Raw genomic sequence first — 25,163 nt, 5'->3', positions numbered from 1 at the left:
GGGGGGTTTCCACTGTTTATGCACATCAGGGGCTCTGCAAACGTAATGACGACTGCAGACTATTCCATCAAAGTCTGCATTTCAAAATGTCACTACTTCCATTCCGAGCCCTGACGTGTGCCCAAACAATGGTTCCCCCACACATATGGGGTATCAGCGTACTCAGGACAAACTGGACAACAACTTTTGGGGTCCAATTTATCCTGTTACCCTTGTGAAAAAAAAAATTGCGGGCTAAAAATCATTTTTTTTGAGGGAAAAAAATGATTTTTTATTTTCACGGCTCTGCGTTATAAACTTCTGTGAAGCACTTGGGGGTTCAAGGTGCTCACCATACATCTAGATAAGTTCCCTGGGGGGGTCTAGTTTCCAAAATGGGGTCACTTGTGGGAGGTTTCTACTGTTTAGGCACACAGGGGCTCAGCAAATGTAACATGACGCCCGCAGACCATTCCATCAAAGTCAGCATTTCAAAATGTCACTACTTCCCTGCTGAGACCCAACGTGTGCCCAAACAGTGGTTCCCCCCCACATATGGGGTACCAGCGTACTCAGGACAAACTGGACAACAACTTTTGGGGTCCAATTTATCCTGTGACCCTTGTGAAAATAAAAAATTGCGAGCTAAAAATTCATTTTTTGAGGAAAAAAAAAGATTTTTTATTTTCATGGCTCTGCGTTACAATCTTCTGTGAAGCACTTCGGGGTTCAAGGTGCTCACCACACATCTAGGCAAGTTCCTTATGGGGTCTAGTTTCCAAAATGGGGTCACTTGTGGGGGGTTTCCACAGTTTAGGAACATCAAGGGCTCTGCAAATGTAACATGATGCCCGCAGACTATTCCATCAAAGTCAGCATTTCAAAATGTCACTACTTCCCTTCCGAGCCCTGACGTGTGCCCAAACAGTGGTTCCCCCCCCCCACATATGGGGTACTAGCGTACTCAGGACAAACTGGAAAACAACTTTTGGGGTCCAATTTATCCTGGTACCCTTGTGAAAATAAAAAATTGCAGACTAAAAAATTTTTTTTTTAGGAAAAAAAATGATGTTTTATTTTCACTGCTCTGCATTATAAACTTCTGTGAATCACCTGGGGGGTTCAAAGTGCTCACTATGCATCTAGATAAGTTCCTTACGGGGTCTAGTTTCCAAAATGGGGTCATTTGTGGGGGAGCTCCAAAGTTTAGGCACACAGGGGATCTCCAAACACGACATGGTGTCCGCTAACGATTGGAGCCAATTTTCATTTCAAAAAGTCAAATGGCGCTCATTCCCTTCTGCGCCCTGCCGTGCACCCAAACAGTGCCCCCCCCCACATATGGGGTACTAGCGCACTCAGGACAATCTGGACAACAACTTTTGTGGTCCAATTTCTCCTGTTACCCTTGTGAAAATAAAAAATAGCATGCTAAAAAATCATTTTTGAGGAAAAAAAAAAATGATTTTTTATTTTCACTGCTCTATGTTATAAACTTTTGTGAGGCACTTGGGGGTTCAAAGTGCTCACTGCACATCTAGATAAGTTCCTTAAGGGGTCTAGTTACCAAAATGGTGTCACTTGTGGGGGAGCTCCAATGTTTAGGCACACAGGGGCTCTCCAAACGCGACATGGTGTCCGATAACGATTGGAGCTAATTTTCCATTCAAAAAGTCACATGGCGCTCCTTCCCTTCCGGGCCCTGCCCTGCACCCAAACAGTGGTTTATGACCACATATGAGGTATTGGTGTGCTCAGGAGAAATTGCCCAACAAATTTTAGGATCTATTTTATCCTGTTGCCCATGTGAAAATGAAAAAACTGAGGCTAAAAGATAATTTGTGTGAAAAAAAAGTACTTTTTTTTTTTTACAGATCAATTTGAGAAGCACCTGGGGGTTCAAAGTGATCACTATGCATCTAGATAAGTTCCTTGGGGGGTCTAGTTTCCAAAATGGGGTCACTTGTGGGGGAGCTCCAGTGTTTAGGCACACAGCGACTCTCCAAACGCTAAATATTCCAGCATATTTTCCATTCAAAAAGTCAAATGGTGCTCCTTCCTTTCTGAGCCCTGCCGTACGCCCAAACAGTGGTTTATGACCACATATGAGGTATCGGTGTACTCAGGGGAAATTGCCCAACAAATTTTAGGATCCATTTTATCCTGTTGCCCATGTGAAAATGAAAAAATTGATGCTGAAAGGAAATTTGTGTTGGAAAAATTAAAATGTCCATTTTTTCCTTCCACATTGCCTTAGCTGTTGTGAAACACCTGAAGGGTTAATAATCTTCTTGAATGTGGTTTTGAGTAGCTTGAGGGGTGCAGTTTTTAGAATGGTGTCACTTTTGGGTATTTTCTGCCATATAGACCCCTCAAAGTGACTTCAAATGTGAGGTGGTCCCTAAAAAAAATGGTTTTGTAAATTTTGTTGTAAAAATGAGAAATCGCTGGTCAACTTTTAACCCTTATAACTTCCTAACAAAAAAATATTTTGCTTCCAAAATTGTGCTGATGTAAAGTAGACATGTGGGAAATGTTATTTAGTAACTATTTTGTGTCACATAATTCTCTAGTTTAACAGAATAAAAATTCAAAATTTGAAAATTGCGAAATTTTCAAAATTTTTGCCAAATTTCTGATTTTTTCACAAATAAACGCAAAAATTATCGACCTAAATTTACCACTAACATGAAGCCCAATATGTCACGAAAAAACAATCTCAGAATCGCTAGGATGCGTTGAAGCGTTCCTGAGTTATTACCTCATAAAGGGACACTGGTCAGAATTGCAAAAAATGGCCAGGTCATTAAGGTCAAAATAGGCTGGGTCATGAAGGGGTTAAGGAGGCCATGTCGTCAAAAGGTATGGAGGATTTTTTCGGAGGCTTTGGCTACTGCCGCGTCAAGCTTAGGAGCCTTGTCCCATCTGCTTACCACTGGGTCATCAAAAGGGTACCGCCGCTTGAAGGCCGGTGGCAAGGTGCCCCTTTTTTCAGGCTTCTTCCATTCTCTGTCTATCAGGTTCTGGACTTTGTTATTTAGTGGGAAGGCCCTGCGCTTCCTAGGATCTAGACCACTTGATCATGTCCTGTGCTGAGAGTTCTGGTTTTGTGTCCGCTACCCCCATGGTGGACCTTACTGCTTTGACTCGTCTATCCATTTGGTCTAAGGGGAAGCAGAAACGGCTAGAGTCTTCATGTGAAGAAGATGAAGAGGAGGCAGGGGACTCTGAGGAGTCATCGTCCTTCCTAGGGGCGACCGAGGACTCCCGAGCCCGAAAAACTAGCCTCTCTTCTCCTAGAAGATTCCCCTTGTGATAGGGCTTTCATCCCTGTCCTGATTATCTCCCTCAGGCTTGTGGTGAAGTCAGGCGTCTCTTCCGCTACCTGCATAAACGGGGGAGAGTGTAAGTGCCAGCCAATCTACCCATGGACTATCGTTCCCTTTTAAACCCTGCCGTCTGTCGCACGCACGGCTGACAACTTTTTAGGGTGGGCATCTGGCAATGGGCAACTACAGAGGGCACACTCCCTGTGCTTCCGTTTTCCCAAACTTTTTTCCCCCTGCGAAAAAACATAAGGGAACACTGCATCAGAGAGATTTTATTTTTTTTTGTCCGGCACCCAGACAGAATTTCGGGTTAAATCAGTGTCTGGAGGATCCATCGGCCAAAAAAACGTTGCAAGCTCCGTTTAGAAATCTTTGAGGATGTTAACGGACAGCAACATTATGGCGGATCCTCATAAAAACGGATGCAACGGACGGCAATCCGTCAAAATCCGCCAATAATGGAAGTCAATGGGGAAAAAACGGATCCGCGAAAAAAAAATTGCGGATCCGCTTTTTTCAAAACCTGGCGGATTTTGACTGATTGTAAAAAACGGAAGTGTGAAAGAGGCCTTACCCATGCAGTCGAAGCAGGTACCGGATCAAGGCGGGAGGCAGGGGGATCCTTCAGTCTGGAGGAACTTCTGCGGCTCTGTCCGCTCGTTCGTCCTTGCTTCTTCTGCTGGCCACTTGTATGAGGCTTCACTGAGGCCTGTCTCTGCGGGTGCTCCTGCACCTCATCCTGTTGGTCTATGGGGGCTTCCGTCGTATCCATTGCTGCAATGGGCCTTCAGAAGCACCCCAGCAGCGTCCCAGCCTGCCTTATATTGCCTCCGAATATCCGGGTCAGCAGGGTTCTGGCCGAGGGCACCTCCCATCTGGGACCCACCCGTGACCTCCCCGCCCTCGGGGCCCCCCCTGCACACGACCCAGGACAGCCGCGCTCCTGCGGCACAAACAAAAAAGCCGGCTGGCACCTGACTTCCGGTTTTGGCGTTCCCGGCCCCGCCCACTCCGTCGCGTCACTTCCGCCGTCCAAACTGAGACCGCGGGAACGCGCGAGAAGGAGCTGGCACGGCGCCGCCGGCCTGGTATGACTCCAGCACCCCGTGCGCCGACATGCACCTGCTGACTGGGCACTAACGCAGGACGAGGTTGAGAAGACCGGACCCCGGGTGGGGGAACACACCAGGAAGGGCCCGGGGTATACATAACTCCGGTGCTGGCACTCTGGAGACGGCTGTCCTCCGGACCCCTTGCTCCACCTGCTCCGCACACTGCCGTGGAGACCTGCCCGGCCCCACCGTTGCGCTTCCAGGGACCCCGCACTGACCGAGGTAGGAGACCCCCCCCCCCGCTACCTGGCTCGGTCAGCCGGCCTAGGAATTTCCTTGACGATCCCTGACGGTCGATCTGTAGGAAGTCCTGTCCTCTAGGAACAGGAAACCAACTGATGCGTGGGAGAGGTGCCGCTCTTTTGCATCTGTAGGTTTCCCCGCTCTCAGGTGGTGCTGTCATGGACGACCGAATAAAGTAAACAAGAAAGTCTTAGCTACTTAACAGTAACAGTATTTTTCAGAACCCATGACAGCACCATGAGAGTGGGGATCCGCCCTTCAAAGAGAGGAAACCTACAGATATAAAAGGGCGGCACCTCTCTCCTGCTGCAGTTAGATTGCCGAGTACAAGAGGACCTCCAAGGTTAGTAGCATTATACAAATTATTCTGTACAGCAAATAATTTTTCATATGCGATAATGCAGAAGTAAAATAAGTGCTCGCCCACACGTGAAAGGAGGGAATATAAGGGTGCTGTCATGGGCTCCGAAAAATACTGTTACCAGTAAGTAACAGACTTTATTCGGTCTCCCATGACAGCATGACGAGAGAATTACAGAGAGGTAAGAAAATTAGGGAAAGACCACAGACTGAAGCACCCTTCTCCTAAACGTGAGAGAGATCGGAGGAGGCACCCATATCAAGCCTATATTGCTTGTAAAACGTGAAAGGAGAAGACCATGTAGCCGCCTTACATATCTGCTTACTTGCTGTATAGGCTAAAGAAATCACTTCCCTGATCCATCTAGCTAAAGTGTATTTTGAAGCCCCATCCTAACCTCCTGAAAGCACACAAAGAATTATCCCTTTTCCAAGGGTCAGTCACAGAAACATATCTGAGTAAGCATCTCCTGACATCTAGGGAATGGAGCCTCTCTTCCTTCTGATTCCCAGGGTTGGCACAGAAGGAAGGAAGGAAGAACTGTCTCCTGCAGTCTGTGTGAAATTTAGAGGCTGCTTTCGGTAGAGAAGACGGATCCGGCTTCAAGATAACCCTATCTTCCTGGAACTGGGTATATGGTGGAAGTCTGGAAAGGGCCTGAATATCACTAACCCTACGGGCCCATGTTAATGCAACAAGAAGGGCCATCTTAAGGGAAAGAACTTTTATTGGGCCTGAATAAATGGGCTTGAAGGGAGTTTCTGTAAACACTGTTAGAACTAGGTTTAGATCCCAAGACATTATTCTCTCTTTAAGAATGGACCTAGATTTAGCCGATGCTCTAATAAACCTAGCCACCCAATAATTGCCAGCCAGATCACAATTATATAGGGCCCCCAGAGCCAATACCTGGACTTTGAGGGTGTTTGTGGATAGTGCCATCTCTAGGCCCTTTTGTAGGAATTCCAGAACTTGATCTGATTCTCTCCCCCAATCTCTGCATTTGAGGCCGATAGTAACTTATTCCAGTTTCTGGCATATAACTTTGTTGTGGATACTTTCCTACTCTGAAGTAGGGTGGCCACTAGATTGTGAGAAAACCCTTTCCCTATCAACATAGCTCTCTCAAATTCCACACCGTCAGATGTAGACTAGACACTCGTGGATGGAAGATTGGTGCTTGGGAGAGGAGATCTGAGAGTTCCAGAAGGACCCATGGATTGGTGACGGACATATTGTCCTCTACCAGGAACACCACTTACTTTTGGGCCAAAAGGGGGCGATTAAGATAACGTGTGCCTTGTCCTCACGGATCTTTTTCAAGACCATTGGAATCAGGGCTATTGGAGGAAAAGCATATGCCAGACTGAAGTCCCATGGAATCAGCAGAGGATCTACTCACTATGGACCTTCTCTGGGGTTAAGAGAACAGAAACGATGCACCCTTCTGTTCCCTCTGGTGGCAAAGAGGTCTATGTCCAGACATCCCCACATCTGCACAATTTGGATGAGGACGGTTCGGTTTAATATGCCTTCTCCCTGACTGAGTTAGTTGCGGCTTAAGAAGTCCGCCTCGATGTTCTCTTTTCCTCTTATGTACAGAGCGGATAACGACAGTAGATGCACTTCGGTTATTGGGAATATACGATCCGCCACTTACATTAAAGGCCAGGATCGGTTCCCCCCTTGGTGGCTGATGTAGGCCACCATCACCTGATTGTCAGAAAGGATTCTAACATGCTGACCCTGTAGGGACACAAGGAGCAGTCTTATTGCCAGCTCCACCGCGAATAACTCTTTCAGGCTAGATGAACCCCTAATCTCAATCACTGTCCACGTCCCCTGGACCATCACCTCCCCAAGATAGCCCCCCCCTCCCCCCAACCGCTGGCATCCAGTGACAATCCAGGAAATATGATTCACCCAGGGAACCCCTTCGGACAAGTTTGCCAAACTTAACCACCAAAGAAGGGATTGTATCGTAGAGTGAGACACAGAGAGACCCTTCCTTCTAGGCACCCTCTAAGCAAATGGTCGCTACGTAACACTTCCAACTGTAAGGCCCTAGTATGGAATTGGGGCCACCGGACAGCAGGAATACAGGAAGTGAGCGACCCTAAAAGGGACATCACACTCCTAAAGGACATAGAAGGATTGTTCACTGCCTTCAAAACCTGATATTGAATACCCTGTAATATAGGCACCGGTAGCAGACACTCCTGAGTCTTGGAGTCCAGCACGAGATCCAGGAATTCCTGCACCCTCAGGGGTTGCAAACATGACTTAAGGTTCAAAAGCCACCACAACCCTACTAGATTGGACATTATACCCTCCAACTGTCTAGTGCAATGAAGGACCGAATTGCCTACCATTAAGAAGTCATCCAAATAGGGGGACAATCACGACACTTTGTTCACGGAGCCATTCATGTGCCATGACCTCTGTGACCACCTTGGTAAAGACCCGTGGGGCAATGGTGAGAGCAAATGGGAGGGCTTTAAACTGGAAATGTCTAACCGTACCCTCTAGTGCAGGGTTCCCCAACTCCAGTCCTCAAGACCCACCAACAGATCATGTTTTCAGGATTTCCTTTGTATTGCACAGGTGAAGCAATTATCACCTGAGCAATACTAAGGAAATCCTGAAAACGATCTGTTGGTGGGCCATGAGGACTGGAGTTGGGGAACCCTGCACTAGTGACACAGCAAGCGTGTATAGGTATGTGGTAGTACGCGTCCTTAAGAGCCAACACTGCCATAAAGCAATTTTTAAAGAGCAATTTGATTGCTGACCTAACGGACTCCATCTTAAAGGGGCACACTATCAAGAACTTTTCAGACCTCAGATTAATAATGGTCCGAAAGGAAACGTTGCTATATCCAGAAAATGGCACCAGTCCCTATAATGAATATGTACATGTCAAATGAGCGATATAAAAATTAACTTTTATTTCAAAGCTTTAAAATATTAATAGAGATAAATACACTGCTGAAAAAATTAAAGGGAATACTTAAACCTTAAACAACAGTATATATCTCCAAGTAAATCAAACTTCTGTGAAATAGAAACTGTCCACTTAGGAAGCAACACTGATTGACAATCAATTTCACATGCTGTTGTGCAAATGGAATAGACACCAGATGGAAATTATTGGCAATTATCAAGCAACCCTCAATAAAGGAGTGGTGGTCTGTGGTCCCCATCTGCAGAACATCTCAGTACCAATGCTTTCTGGCTGATGTTTTGAATGTTGGTTGTGCTTTCATACTCGTGGTAGCATGAGACGGACTCTACAACCCACACAAGTGGCTCAGGTAGTGCAGCTCATTCAGGATGGCACATCAATGCAAGCTGTGGCAAGAAGGTTTGCGGAGTCTGTCAGCGTAGTGTCCAGAGGCTGGAGGCACTACCAGGAGACAGGCCAGTACACCAGGAGACATGGAGGGGGCAATAGGAGGGCAACAACCAAGTAGCAGGATGGCTACCTCAGCCTTTGTGCAAGGAGGAACAGGAGGAGCACTGTCAGAGCCCTGCAAAATGACCTCCAGCAGGCCACAAATGTGCATGTATCTGCACAAACGGTTAGAAACCGACTCCATGAGGATAGTCTGAGTGCCCGACGTCCACAGATGGGACTGACAGGTTAGGAAACTTCTTATTATTGTCCCCAGCCTTTTCCAGGAGTTCATCCAACACCGGCCCGAACAAGTGTTCCCCTTCACAAGGGATGGCGCAAAGCTTCAACCAGGCCAGGATGTCCCCTGGCCAACACTTTAACCATAAAGCTCTTCAGGTTGCATTTGAAAGGACCATGGCTTTTGCCGCCAACCTGACTGAGTCCACCGAGGCACCTGTCAGAAAGGCTGCAACTCCCTGCATGATGGAATCAGTAGCCAAAATGCTCTCTTTGGATGCCTTATCCTTTACCCGACTCTGTAACTGGTCCAGCCAGACCAACAAAGACCTGGCCATACAGGTGGCTGCCACCCCTCACCTAAAAGATCATGCTGACATTTCTCAAGCGCCTTTAAGAAAGGTATCTTATTTCTTATCTAGTGGGTCCTTCGGACTTCCAATATCCTCAAAGGGTAGCAAGGATTTCCTAGATGCTTTAGCTACCGCTGCATCCAGTTTTGGGGCTTTATCCCACAAAGACGAGGTAGTCTCTTCAAATCAAAAATCCAGAGGGAGAAAAAATGCAGCACTCTTCAACTCCGTTTAAAAACCAAAGTACTTTATTGGATCAGTTGGACAAGGTTAACATAGGGCTAGGTACGTGAACAACATGCAGAGAAAGAACAAGACTACAGCTGTTTCGCATTATACACGCTTCAACAGGTCCAGATGTAGCATGTACTAGAGATCTGGACATGTTGAAGAGTGTATAACGCGAAACAGCTGTAGTCTTGTTCTTTCTCTGCATTTTGTTCACGTACCTAGCCCTATGTTAACCTTGTCCAACTGATCCAATAAAGGACTTTGGTTTTTTAACGGAGTTGAAGAGTGCTGCATTTTTTCTCCTTCTGGATTTTTGTTTTGATACTACGTGTGGTTTAATGTAGGCACCAGAGCAACCGGTTTGAAAATCACCCAGACGTCCGGAATTCAGATATCTATATCTCCACCAGTGAGTAGACCCTGCTTAGTGCCGTTTTGCTGTTTCTTATTGTATGCCAGTCTCTTCAAATGAATACCTTCTCTTGAAGTCCCTCAATTGTGACATTTTGACCTGTCCCAAGTCTTATTCATACGTTGCTGTAAAAAAAAGATAGATATGCGAGTGCCGAGTTCACAATAACAAAATAACAGAGATAAAGACAATTTAAAACTTTGGATGCCATATACAACTATATACAATCCCAATCTGTCATTGTTAGGATGACATGAAGAAATGGGTGGAGTATACCTCTGGTTTTAAATTGTCTTTATCTCTGTTATTTTGTTATTGTGAACGCGGCACTCGCATATCTATCTTTTTTTACAGCAAAGTATGAATAAGACTTGGGACACGTCAAAACGTCACAATTGAGTATAGTCGCTCTTAAGAACTTTTTTCTCTCGTGCCCCGCTTATTTTTCTGTTACCAGTTTATTCACCCGGTCAATAGGGAAGCAGGAACGGCTTGACCGAGCATCTGAGGAGGACGAAACCGAAGCAGATGAACCTGAGACCTCCTCAACCAAGTCACTATAACCGTCCAACACTGGGAATCTAGGCTTCATTATTTTCGCCTTGCCGACACTCTCCTGGGAAAGGGATCTCACTGATTCCCTAACCTCTGCCCTAATGATCTCTCTCAGGCTAGAAGCGAAGTCTGGTGCCTCTTCCGCTACTGTCTGCTGAATGCACGACTGGCACAGTCTCTTCCCATAAGAATCTGGCAGTAAGGCCCTGCAAATCGCACACTCCTTATGCTTGATCTTAGCGGTACAGTTCTTCCCCTAGCAGAAAATTAGGAGAGACAACGGGAAGACTACATCACAGAGTGTCTTGCTTATTTTTCTGTTTTCACTGATCAGAATAAATTTAATTTTCTTGCATCACTAATCAATAGAGTATGCGGTGAATCTTGACTTTATGGACTTAGGGCTATCTGGCCCGTTATACCAGCACCTTGCTAAGTGACAGAGTGCAGGCCAATCTCTCTTCTCTAAACTGGTAGAGATAACAGTACTATGGGGATTGTTGAGCCCAGGCCAGGAAAAATCCATGCAGGACATCATGTTCCAAGGTCTGGATCAGAAAACACGCAGGTCATTTCCTCCGAATGACAAGATCCACTTTCTTATTTTTCAGGAGTGGAAGAGGCCAGAAAGAAAAGGCTCCTTACCTCTGGACTTCAAGAGAAGGTATCCATTTGAAGAGACTACCTCGTCTTTGTGGGATAAAGCCCCAAAACTGGATGCAGCGGTGGCTAAAGCATCTAGGAAATTCTTGCTACCCTTTGAGGATACTGGAAATCTGAAGGACCCACTAGATAAGAAACTTATGCTTGGCCTTAGAAGTACAGTTCTTCCCCTAGCAGAAAATTAGGAGACAAGGGGAAGACTACATCACTGAGTGAACTTTCATGAAGATCACTTACCAGTGAGGAGCAACTGAATGGTACAGGATTGCCCAGGGGACACAGCTCAGCCAAAGGATCCTCCCTAGACGCTGAAGACTCATCCAGTCTGTTGGAACGCCTCTGACTGGAACGCTTTCACCCACACGACCACCTCCTGTGCTTCTACGCGGTCGTCGCCGGGTCACTTGCAAATGGGGCACCTCAGTGAGCTGCTGCTGTGCAGGTGAATGATGCTCCTGCTGCTCTGGCGACTCCATGACACCTTGGTGTGAATATGGGTCTGGAAGCACCTGGTCTTGCCCTGGCCTACTTTAATATCCTAGGCCACTCCCCCAATCCGGCACCCCCGGTCTACTGGGTCAGCAGGTCCTCCACGTGGTTTGCCAGGTGCTTTTTCCCCTGGGTCTGCAGGCCGTGACCCCGCAACCCCGCCCCCCGGCACGATCACCGCCGGCAACCCCCCTGTTGGCCTGATGAGGCAGACCTGAAAGACCCACAGCCCAACGCCACCCCCATTCCCCCAGACGCGCCTGCCCACAACACCAGGAATCGCGTCCCCCCGCACTTATGACTGCGGAAGACCCGCCGCTTCATCGGGAGTCCAGGACGCGTCTCCAGGGGCGCGCCCCGGCCGCCGGAGGCACGCCAGCACACGTGTCAGGACCGCATCCCCGGAAGCCACACACCGCCATCAGTCCCAGGCATTCTCACCTGCACCTGCGCGCTGGACCATGACCGAGCCGGTAATCATGCCCAGACACAGCTCTCCTGCTTCCCCGTGCAGTCCCCCTGGACCTACGGTGGCCCTTCCAGGGACCCCACACAGGCTGAAGCAGGGGACCCCCGCTGCCTGAACCGACCAGCCAGGCCTGGGAATGAGTTACTCTTCTACCTTTTTCAGTGGTATATCTGAAATAGGTTCAGCGGTCAAGGACAGGAAACCAGATGATGCGGGAGAGAGTTGCCACCCTTTTGTCTGTAGGTTTCCTGTCCTTGAAGGACAGATCCCCTCTCTCTTGGTGCTGTTATGGGAGACCGAATAAATAGAAGCCTGAACCTCTTCCCTGATGATGGATCTCATATTACAGTAAAGATGAAATGTAATGTAAAATGTCTATAAGATCTGTATGTTAAAGTATGATGTTTCTAGAACTTTCTAGAATCTCCCATTGCTACACATAAAGGAGACGAGCCTGTCATGTAGCTGCAATCCCCTCTCCCTTTCAGCCCCCTCCTTTTGGTCCTTATCAGCTCTGTGCTTGCTGGTAACCTGAAACCGTCCATTTCCTCTTGAAGAACAGCCAGGGGGAAAAGGTCTCTTTGTTGAAAACACAGGCTGTATGCCAGTATATGGGAAGTATTAAAACAAGTCATATTGTAAAAACCATACGCAGCAGAGATATAAAACCCACATTTCTGCGAAGGGCACGAAGCCAGCTTATTAATTCCTACTTTTCACTGTTATAACCTCTCCAGAAACTGATGTATGGATTGCTCCCTAATGGAGGGTCCTAAGTATAGCATGCTTGGTGTCTTCGGATTCTATTCGGTAAATCACAAACAATGATGTCCTATGTGTGTTGGTACGGGTTTTTCCCGTTTAGATATAGCTATTCTAAGATTTGTAGCCAAATCCTAACTTGGAGAGAGGGAGGTTGGACCACTCCAGACCGCCCATTTCATGAGGTCACAGAACCAAGTCTATAGTTATCCCCTAGCAAGTTCCAGTCAGTTAAGCTGGAGTTCTGATGCTGAACAGACCTACCCCATGTCTTGGGACGTTTGGCTGCTGCCCATCCCCCAAGCCGCATGATCCGCCTGATACTGACTGAACACATGTGAGTGTTACTTTCTGTTTTCATTCATTTTGTTTTATACTTGTATTTGTACATATTTAATGTCTCAACTTTGTAGAAACTTTTATCTGTATAATCACTGCCCTTTTGCGAATAAATCTTAAAATTATCAGTTTGTCTCCATGCTCTAAGAAACGAACTATGCGCCTCTTTTAGATAATCGCTGATTTCAGGGGTTTACCAAGGACCCTCTTAATTTAACTCTGTGAATTAAGAAAAGCGTGGATGGTGGCAGCGTGGTGTGTGCGATCGAGTAGGCTAGTTGGCAGGACAGAAGGGTCTTATATTGCTAAAGGGGGGCTGCGGCCACAGCATTAATAATTCCCTTACTGCGGTAGCCTAATTGTCCGTGCACAACAAGCAGCCTGTCCGGCGACTAATTATCCTAGGTGCAGATCCCTGACTGACCTGAGGGTAAGGGGGGCGCCGGAGAGCTGCGAGTTCCAAAGTGGAACTGAGAAAGAGGGATATACATAAATCCCCGCAGTTCTTGGAAGGTTGTTAGCAGTGGTGGGGCATCCAAAATAACCCCCCTGCAGTAAATTGTTAGAGCAAGGTTAGCTTGCTGCATTTTTGTCACATGATGCCAGTGGTGGGATAACTAAGATAAGCCCCACTGTGCCTGTGATAGCCGTGTGCCGGCAGTGTGTCGCGTCCCTCCGTCCGCTGATACACCCGTGTCAGTGGTGGGATTGTGACATATTGGTGACACAGGGTCTGCTGTCCGTCGCGTTTTGGTGGCAGCGGGACCCCCGTTCGTCACATGATTGTTCCTCTCTGATGACTTTGGAAGAGACCTCTCGCATAACTTTTACCCATGCATCAGGTAATTTAACGCTGCAGATACCACATCTCCTACACTTCCCTGATGCTTTCTTGCCATCCTTCCAAGGTGCTGCTGCAGAGGTGGATGCTCCTCCCTAAAATATACAGGGTATAAAACTATGCGCTTTAGATAGGGGTAAAGGGACTGTCAATCGGCTACATGGCTCCATATTCAGACCCCTACTCACTTACGCTTGGGCCTGTTCATATGTAGCATCTGTCTTGCCCGAGTCCTCCATATTGACCACACAAAAAGTCAGCAATACAGACAAATAGCAAGTGTATTTATATGATACCATGTCCCTGGGTCTCTCTGACGAGGCACTGTCCGGGCTCATTCTGGTCTCTTTCTGCGTTCCACTGCGAAACGCACGCTGACACCCAAAACTCAAAAGTGCTTGAAAGCGGGAAGCAAGAGGCTGGGCCTCCCAGTCCCACTGAGTCTGTCAAGGTATGGTCTCTTCAGCTCTTCCTCTCCTATTTCCTATCCTCACAGTGACAGGAAAAAAAACACAGAGGGGTGGAGGTGGAAGGGTTCTTTTAACCTGTCGTGTGTTTCCTGTTCCAGCAAGAATAAGAATGATGACCTTCTTAGCGATGTCAGAAGGAAGAGCCCTGAAGCAGTTTGTAAGAGTCCTCCTAAATTCAAGATGAGAGGTGGAAGAAACTTGTAGATGGTTATAGGAAACGATTGATTGCAGTTATTTATTCCAAAGAGTGCAACCAAATATTGAGTTAAAAGTACCAACAGTTTTGTCTAGCACCTGTTTGGGGGGTTCAAGTGAAATTTGGCCCAATTTGCCTTTCTCCACTGTTTTTTTAGGCACTACAATACACACAAAAAAAAATGTGTATACCAAAAAAGTGAAATTGTAATACTTTTCAGGTAAAAATACTTCATAATCTGGAAGAATTTCAAGGGTGCCAACATTTTGGGCCATGACTGTATAATACAACCCCCGTACTAGAGGGATAATAACACCACAGACATATAACCCTCCCCCCGTACTAGAGGGACAACACCACCACAGACATATAACCCTCCCCCCGTACTAGAGGGAAAACACCACCACAGACATATAACCCTCCCCCCGTACTAGAGGGGCAACACCACCACAGACATATAACCCTCCCCCCGTACTAGAGGGACAACAACACCACAGACATATAACCCTCCCCCCGTACTAGAGGGACAACAACACCACAGACATATAACCCTCCCCCCGTACTAGAGGGACAACAACACCACAGACATATAACCCTCCCCCCGTACTAGAGGGACAATATCACCACAGACATATAACCCTCCCCCCGTACTAGAGGGACAATAACACCACAGACATATAACCCTCCCCCCGTACTAGAGGGACAATATCACCACAGACATATAACCCTCCCCCCGTACTAGAGGGACAATAACACCACAGACATATAACCCTCCCCCCGTACTAGAGGGACAATAACACCACAGACATATAACCCTCCCCCCGTACTAGAGGGACAATAACACCACAGACATATAACCCTCCCCCCGTACTAGAGGGACAATAACACCACAGACATATAACCCTCCCCCCGTACTAGAGGGACAATAACACCACAGACATATAACCCTCCCCCCGTACTAGAGGGACAATAACACCACAGACATATAACCCTCCCCCCGTACTAGAGGGACAATAACACCACAGACATATAACCCTCCCCCCGTACTAGAGGGACAATAACACCACAGACATATAACCCTCCCCCCGTACTAGAGGGACAATAACACCACAGACATATAACCCTCCCCCCGTACTAGAGGGACAATAACACCACAGACATATAACCCTCCCCCCGTACTAGAGGGACAATAACACCACAGACATATAACCCTCCCCCCGTACTAGAGGGACAATAACACCACAGACATATAACCCTCCCCCCGTACTAGAGGGACAATAACACCACAGACATATAACCCTCCCCCCGTACTAGAGGGACAATAACACCACAGACATATAACCCTCCCCCCGTACTAGAGGGACAATAACACCACAGACATATAACCCTCCCCCCGTACTAGAGGGACAATAACACCACAGACATATAACCCTCCCCCCGTACTAGAGGGACAATAACACCACAGACATATAACCCTCCCCCCGTACTAGAGGGACAATAACACCACAGACATATAACCCTCCCCCCGTACTAGAGGGACAATAACACCACAGACATATAACCCTCCCCCCGTACTAGAGGGACAATAACACCACAGACATATAACCCTCCCCCCGTACTAGAGGGACAATAACACCACAGACATATAACCCTCCCCCCGTACTAGAGGGACAATAACACCACAGACATATAACCCTCCCCCCGTACTAGAGGGACAATAACACCACAGACATATAACCCTCCCCCCGTACTAGAGGGACAATAACACCACAGACATATAACCCTCCCCCCGTACTAGAGGGACAATAACACCACAGACATATAACCCTCCCCCCGTACTAGAGGGACAATAACACCACAGACATATAACCCTCCCCCCGTACTAGAGGGACAATAACACCACAGACATATAACCCTCCCCCCGTACTAGAGGGACAATAACACCACAGACATATAACCCTCCCCCCGTACTAGAGGGACAATAACACCACAGACATATAACCCTCCCCCCGTACTAGAGGGACAATAACACCACAGACATATAACCCTCCCCCCGTACTAGGGGGACAATAACACCACAGACATATAACCCTCCCCCCGTACTAGAGGGACAATAACACCACAGACATATAACCCTCCCCCCGTACTAGAGGGACAATAACACCACAGACATATAACCCTCCCCCCGTACTAGAGGGACAATAACACCACAGACATATAACCCTCCCCCCGTACTAGAGGGACAATAACACCACAGACATATAACCCTCCCCCCGTACTAGAGGGACAATAACACCACAGACATATAACCCTCCCCCCGTACTAGGGGGACAATAACACCACAGACATATAACCCTCCCCCCGTACTAGAGGGACAATAACACCACAGACATATAACCCTCCCCCCGTACTAGAGGGACAATATCACCACAGACATATAACCCTCCCCCCGTACTAGAGGGACAATAACACCACAGACATATAACCCTCCCCCCGTACTAGAGGGACAATAACACCACAGACATATAACCCTCCCCCCGTACTAGAGGGACAATAACACCACAGACATATAACCCTCCCCCCGTACTAGAGGGACAATAACACCACAGACATATAACCCTCCCCCCGTACTAGAGGGACAATAACACCACAGACATATAACCCTCCCCCCGTACTAGGGGGACAATAACACCACAGACATATAACCCTCCCCCCGTACTAGAGGGACAATAACACCACAGACATATAACCCTCCCCCCGTACTAGAGGGACAATAACACCACAGACATATAACCCTCCCCCCGTACTAGAGGGACAATAACACCACAGACATATAACCCTCCCCCCGTACTAGAGGGACAATAACACCACAGACATATAACCCTCCCCCCGTACTAGAGGGACAATAACACCACAGACATATAACCCTCCCCCCGTACTAGAGGGACAATAACACCACAGACATATAACCCTCCCCCCGTACTAGAGGGACAATAACACCACAGACATATAACCCTCCCCCCGTACTAGAGGGACAATAACACCACAGACATATAACCCTCCCCCCGTACTAGAGGGACAATAACACCACAGACATATAACCCTCCCCCCGTACTAGGGGGACAATAACACCACAGACATATAACCCTCCCCCCGTACTAGAGGGACAATAACACCACAGACATATAACCCTCCCCCCGTACTAGAGGGACAATAACACCACAGACATATAACCCTCCCCCCGTACTAGAGGGACAATAACACCACAGACATATAACCCTCCCCCCGTACTAGAGGGACAATAACACCACAGACATATAACCCTCCCCCCGTACTAGAGGGACAATAACACCACAGACATATAACCCTCCCCCCGTACTAGAGGGACAATAACACCACAGACATATAACCCTCCCCCCGTACTAGGGGGACAATAACACCACAGACATATAACCCTCCCCCCGTACTAGAGGGACAATAACACCACAGACATATCACCCTCCCCCCGTACTAGAGGGACAATAACACCACAGACATATCACCCTCCCCCCGTACTAGAGGGACAATAACACCACAGACATATAACCCTCCCCCCGTACTAGAGGGACAATAACACCACAGATATATAACCCTCCCCCCGTACTAGAGGGACAATAACACCACAGAGATATAACCCTCCCCCCGTACTAGAGGGACAATAACACCACAGACATATCACCCTCCCCCCGTACTAGAGGGACAATAACACCACAGACATATAACCCTCCCCCCGTACTAGAGGGACAATAACACCACAGACATATAACCCTCCCCCCGTACTAGGGGGACAATAACACCACAGACATATAACCCTCCCCCCGTACTAGAGGGACAATAACACCACAGACATATAACCCTCCCCCCGTACTAGAGGGACAATAACACCACAGACATATAACCCTCCCCCCGTACTAGAGGGACAATAACACCACAGACATATAACCCTCCCCCCGTACTAGAGGGACAATAACACCACAGACATATAACCCTCCCCCCGTACTAGAGGGACAATAACACCACAGACATATAACCCTCCCCCCGTACTAGGGGGACAATAACACCACAGACATATAACCCTCCCCCCGTACTAGAGGGACAATAACACCACAGACATATCACCCTCCCCCCGTACTAGAGGGACAATAACACCACAGACATATAACCCTCCCCCCGTACTAGAGGGACAATAACACCACAGATATATAACCCTCCCCCCGTACTAGAGGGACAATAACACCACAGAGATATAACCCTCCCCCCGTACTAGAGGGACAATAACACCACAGACATATAACCCTCCCCCCGTACTAGGGGGACAATAACACCACAGACATATAACCCTCCCCCCGTACTAGGGGGACAATAACACCACAGACATATAACCCTCCCCCCGTACTAGGGGGACAATAACACCACAGACATATAACCCTCCCCCCGTACTAGAGGGACAATAACACCACAGAGATATAACCCTCCCCCCGTACTAGGGGGACAATAACACCACAGACATATAACCCTCCCCCCGTACTAGAGGGACAATAACACCACAGACATATCACCCTCCCCCCGTACTAGAGGGACAATAACACCACAGACATATAACCCTCCCCCCGTACTAGAGGGACAATAACACCACAGATATATAACCCTCCCCCCGTACTAGAGGGACAATAACACCACAGAGATATAACCCTCCCCCCGTACTAGAGGGACAATAACACCACAGACATATAACCCTCCCCCCGTACTAGGGGGACAATAACACCACAGACATATAACCCTCCCCCCGTACTAGAGGGACAATAACACCACAGACATATCACCCTCCCCCCGTACTAGAGGGACAATAACACCACAGACATATAACCCTCCCCCCGTACTAGAGGGACAATAACACCACAGATATATAACCCTCCCCCCGTACTAGAGGGACAATAACACCACAGAGATATAACCCTCCCCCCGTACTAGAGGGACAATAACACCACAGACATATAACCCTCCCCCCGTACTAGGGGGACAATAACACCACAGACATATAACCCTCCCCCCGTACTAGGGGGACAATAACACCACAGACATATAACCCTCCCCCCGTACTAGGGGGACAATAACACCACAGACATATAACCCTCCCCCCGTACTAGAGGGACAATAACACCACAGAGATATAACCCTCCCCCCGTACTAGAGGGACAATAACACCACAGACATATAACCCTCCCCCCGTACTAGAGGGACAATAACACCACAGACATATAACCCTCCCCCCGTACTAGAGGGACAATAACACCACAGACATATAACCCTCCCCCCGTACTAGAGGGACAATAACACCACAGACATATAACCCTCCCCCCGTACTAGAGGGACAATAACACCACAGACATATAACCCTCCCCCCGTACTAGGGGGACAATAACACCACAGACATATAACCCTCCCCCCGTACTAGGGGGACAATAACACCACAGACATATAACCCTCCCCCCGTACTAGAGGGACAATAACACCACAGACATATAACCCTCCCCCCGTACTAGGGGGACAATAACACCACAGACATATAACCCTCCCCCCGTACTAGAGGGACAATAACACCACAGACATATAACCCTCCCCCCGTACTAGAGGGACAATAACACCACAGACATATAACCCTCCCCCCGTACTAGGGGGACAATAACACCACAGACATATAACCCTCCCCCCGTACTAGAGGGACAATAACACCACAGACATATAACCCTCCCCCCGTACTAGAGGGACAATAACACCACAGACATATAACCCTCCCCCCGTACTAGAGGGACAATAACACCACAGACATATAACCCTCCCCCCGTACTAGAGGGACAATAACACCACAGACATATAACCCTCCCCCCGTACTAGAGGGACAATAACACCACAGACATATAACCCTCCCCCCGTACTAGAGGGACAATAACACCACAGACATATAACCCTCCCCCCGTACTAGGGGGACAATAACACCACAGACATATAACCCTCCCCCCGTACTAGAGGGACAATAACACCACAGACATATCACCCTCCCCCCGTACTAGAGGGACAATAACACCACAGACATATAACCCTCCCCCCGTACTAGGGGGACAATAACACCACAGACATATAACCCTCCCCCCGTACTAGAGGGACAATAACACCACAGACATATAACCCTCCCCCCGTACTAGAGGGACAATAACACCACAGACATATAACCCTCCCCCCGTACTAGGGGGACAATAACACCACAGACATATAACCCTCCCCCCGTACTAGGGGGACAATAACACCACAGACATATAACCCTCCCCCCGTACTAGAGGGACAATAACACCACAGACATATCACCCTCCCCCCGTACTAGAGGGACAATAACACCACAGACATATAACCCTCCCCCCGTACTAGAGGGACAATAACACCACAGACATATAACCCTCCCCCCGTACTAGAGGGACAATAACACCACAGACATATAACCCTCCCCCCGTACTAGAGGGACAATAACACCACAGACATATAACCCTCCCCCCGTACTAGGGGGACAATAACACCACAGACATATAACCCTCCCCCCGTACTAGAGGGACAATAACACCACAGACATATAACCCTCCCCCCGTACTAGAGGGACAATAACACCACAGACATATAACCCTCCCCCCGTACTAGGGGGACAATAACACCACAGACATATAACCCTCCCCCCGTACTAGAGGGACAATAACACCACAGACATATAACCCTCCCCCCGTACTAGAGGGACAATAACACCACAGAGATATAACCCTCCCCCCGTACTAGAGGGACAATAACACCACAGACATATAACCCTCCCCCCGTACTAGAGGGACAATAACACCACAGACATATAACCCTCCCCCCGTACTAGAGGGACAATAACACCACAGACATATAACCCTCCCCCCGTACTAGAGGGACAATAACACCACAGACATATAACCCTCCCCCCGTACTAGAGGGACAATAACACCACAGACATATAACCCTCCCCCCGTACTAGAGGGACAATAACACCACAGAGATATAACCCTCCCCCCGTACTAGAGGGACAATAACACCACAGACATATAACCCTCCCCCCGTACTAGAGGGACAATAACACCACAGACATATAACCCTCCCCCCGTACTAGAGGGACAATAACACCACAGACATATAACCCTCCGGTACCGGACACGTCACGTTATCCGTCCCCAGTATCAGCTCTGTGACTTCTCACCCTTCTTCCTGCTCTTCCGCCATCTTTCTCTGGACTTCGAGTCGCCGGTTATGACGTCACACATGCGCCATTATCGCTAGGCAACTGGCGTAAACCGGAAGCAGAGCTCGTCAGGCTGTCGTAGTAAGCGGGTAAGTGGTGCACGCGACGGAATACGGGGATCATATACTCCTGTGTGCTCCCCCCAGTATATACTCCTGTGTGCTCCCCCAGTATATACTCCTGTGTGCTCCCCCCAGTATATACTCCTGTGTGCTCCCCCAGTATATACTCCTGTGTGCTCCCCCCAGTATATACTCCTGTGTGCTCCCCCAGTATATACTCCTGTGTGCTCCCCCCAGTATATACTCCTGTGTGCTCCCCCCAGTATATACTCCTGTGTGCACCCCCAGTATATACTCCTGTGTGCTCCCCCCAGTATATACTCCTGTGTGCTCCCCCCAGTATATACTCCTGTGTGCTCCCCCCAGTATATACTCCTGTGTGCACCCCCCAGTATATACTCCTGTGTGCTCCCCCCAGTATATACTCCTGTGTGCACCCCCCAGTATATACTCCTGTGTGCACCCCCCAGTATATACTCCTGTGTGCACCCCCCAGTATATACTCCTGTGTGCACCCCCCAGTATATACTCCTGTGTGCACCCCCCAGTATATACTCCTGTGTGCTCCCCCCAGTATATACTCCTGTGTGCTCCCCCCAGTATATACTCCTGTGTGCACCCCCCAGTATATACTCCTGTGTGCACCCCCCAGTATATACTCCTGTGTGCACCCCCCAGTATATACTCCTGTGTGCACCCCCCAGTATATACTCCTGTGTGCACCCCCCAGTATATACTCCTGTGTGCTCCCCCCAGTATATACTCCTGTGTGCTCCCCCCAGTATATACTCCTGTGTGCTCCCCCCAGTATATACTCCTGTGTGCACCCCCCAGTATATACTCCTGTGTGCTCCCCCCAGTATATACTCCTGTGTGCTCCCCCCAGTATATACTCCTGTGTGCTCCCCCCAGTATATACTCCTGTGTGCTCCCCCCAGTATATACTCCTGTGTGCTCCCCCCAGTATATACTCCTGTGTGCTCCCCCCAGTATATACTCCTGTGTGCTCCCCCCAGTATATACTCCTGTGTGCACCCCCCCGTATATACTCCTGTGTGCTCCCCCCCGTATATACTCCTGTGTGCTCCCCCCCGTATATACTCCTGTGTGCTCCCCCCAGTATATACTCCTGTGTGCTCCCCCCAGTATATACTCCTGTGTGCTCCCCCAGTATATACTCCTGTGTGCTCCCCCCAGTATATACTCCTGTGTGCTCCCCCAGTATATACTCCTGTGTGCTCCCCCAGTATATACTCCTGTGTGCACCCCCCAGTATATACTCCTGTGTGCACCCCCCAGTATATACTCCTGTGTGCTCCCCCCAGTATATACTCCTGTGTGCACCCCCCAGTATATACTCCTGTGTGCACCCCCCAGTATATACTCCTGTGTGCTCCCCCCAGTATATACTCCTGTGTGCACCCCCCAGTATATACTCCTGTGTGCACCCCCCAGTATATACTCCTGTGTGCACCCCCCAGTATATACTCCTGTGTGCACCCCCCAGTATATACTCCTGTGTGCACCCCCCAGTATATACTCCTGTGTGCACCCCCCAGTATATACTCCTGTGTGCACCCCCCAGTATATACTCCTGTGTGCACCCCCCAGTATATACTCCTGTGTGCACCCCCCAGTATATACTCCTGTGTGCACCCCCCAGTATATACTCCTGTGTGCACCCCCCAGTATATACTCCTGTGTGCACCCCCCAGTATATACTCCTGTGTGCACCCCCCAGTATATACTCCTGTGTGCACCCCCCAGTATATACTCCTGTGTGCACCCCCCAGTATATACTCCTGTGTGCACCCCCCAGTATATACTCCTGTGTGCACCCCCCAGTATATACTCCTGTGTGCACCCCCCAGTATATACTCCTGTGTGCTCCCCCCAGTATATACTCCTGTGTGCTCCCCCCAGTATATACTCCTGTGTGCTCCCCCCAGTATATACTCCTGTGTGCTCCCCCCAGTATATACTCCTGTGTGCTCCCCCCAGTATATACTCCTGTGTGCACCCCCCAGTATATACTCCTGTGTGCACCCCCCAGTATATACTCCTGTGTGCTCCCCCCAGTATATACTCCTGTGTGCACCCCCCAGTATATACTCCTGTGTGCTCCCCCCAGTATATACTCCTGTGTGCTCCCCCCAGTATATACTCCTGTGTGCTCCCCCCAGTATATACTCCTGTGTGCTCCCCCCAGTATATACTCCTGTGTGCTCCCCCCAGTATATACTCCTGTGTGCACCCCCCAGTATATACTCCTGTGTGCTCCCCCCAGTATATACTCCTGTGTGCTCCCCCCAGTATATACTCCTGTGTGCTCCCCCCAGTATATACTCCTGTGTGCTCCCCCCAGTATATACTCCTGTGTGCTCCCCCCAGTATATACTCCTGTGTGCTCCCCCCAGTATATACTCCTGTGTGCTCCCCCCAGTATATACTCCTGTGTGCTCCCCCCAGTATATACTCCTGTGTGCACCCCCCAGTATATACTCCTGTGTGCACCCCCCAGTATATACTCCTGTGTGCTCCCCCCAGTATATACTCCTGTGTGCTCCCCCCCAGTATATACTCCTGTGTGCACCCCCCAGTATATACTCCTGTGTGCACCCCCCAGTATATACTCCTGTGTGCTCCCCCCAGTATATACTCCTGTGTGCTCCCCCCAGTATATACTCCTGTGTGCTCCCCCCAGTATATACTCCTGTGTGCTCCCCCCAGTATATACTCCTGTGTGCACCCCCCAGTATATACTCCTGTGTGCACCCCCCAGTATATACTCCTGTGTGCACCCCCCAGTATATACTCCTGTGTGCACCCCCCAGTATATACTCCTGTGTGCACCCCCCAGTATATACTCCTGTGTGCACCCCCCAGTATATACTCCTGTGTGCACCCCCCAGTATATACTCCTGTGTGCTCCCCCCAGTATATACTCCTGTGTGCTCCCCCCAGTATATACTCCTGTGTGCTCCCCCCAGTATATACTCCTGTGTGCTCCCCCCAGTATATACTCCTGTGTGCTCCCCCCAGTATATACTCCTGTGTGCTCCCCCCAGTATATACTCCTGTGTGCTCCCCCCAGTATATACTCCTGTGTGCTCCCCCCAGTATATACTCCTGTGTGCTCCCCCCAGTATATACTCCTGTGTGCTCCCCCCAGTATATACTCCTGTGTGCTCCCCCCAGTATATACTCCTGTGTGCTCTCCCCCCCAGTATATACTCCTGTGTGCTCTCCCCCCCAGTATATACTCCTCTGTGCTCTCCCCCCCAGTATATACTCCTCTGTGCTCTCCCCCCCAGTATATACTCC

The 25,163-nt window shown here is 48.9% G+C and overlaps 2 protein-coding genes across 4 annotated transcripts in view; one reads left to right on the top strand and one right to left on the bottom strand.

Annotated features, from left to right (window-relative positions):
• The window catches only part of RNF25 (ring finger protein 25), a 38,346-nt gene extending 16,473 nt beyond the window's left edge, over positions 1-21,873 (bottom strand). The window contains exon 1 of one of the 2 annotated variants that reach the window (XM_073546317.1): positions 21,736-21,873. In XM_073546317.1, the coding sequence (XP_073402418.1) occupies positions 21,736-21,758 (23 nt within the window). In that variant the 5' untranslated portion in view covers positions 21,759-21,873. Of the gene's footprint in view, positions 1-21,686 lie in introns of both variants that reach the window. The other variant, XM_073546318.1, reaches the window with a different exon arrangement.
• STK36 (serine/threonine kinase 36) overlaps positions 12,850-25,163 on the top strand; it is a 212,957-nt gene continuing 200,643 nt past the window's right edge. Inside the window, exon 1 of one of the 2 annotated variants that reach the window (XM_073546315.1) lies at positions 12,850-12,929. In XM_073546315.1, coding sequence (XP_073402416.1) covers positions 12,901-12,929 — 29 coding nt within the window. In that variant the 5' untranslated portion in view covers positions 12,850-12,900. Of the gene's footprint in view, positions 12,930-21,729; positions 21,867-25,163 lie in introns of those variants that run through there. The other variant, XM_073546316.1, reaches the window with a different exon arrangement.

The sequence above is a fragment of the Dendrobates tinctorius genome, unplaced genomic scaffold, assembly GCF_039654945.1.
Source record: "Dendrobates tinctorius isolate UK_male_01 unplaced genomic scaffold, ASM3965494v1 ptg000146l, whole genome shotgun sequence".
NCBI lineage: Eukaryota > Metazoa > Chordata > Amphibia > Anura > Dendrobatidae > Dendrobates > Dendrobates tinctorius.
The sequence above is the reverse complement of the archived record's forward strand: the minus strand, read 5'-3'. Positions and strand labels throughout refer to the sequence as shown.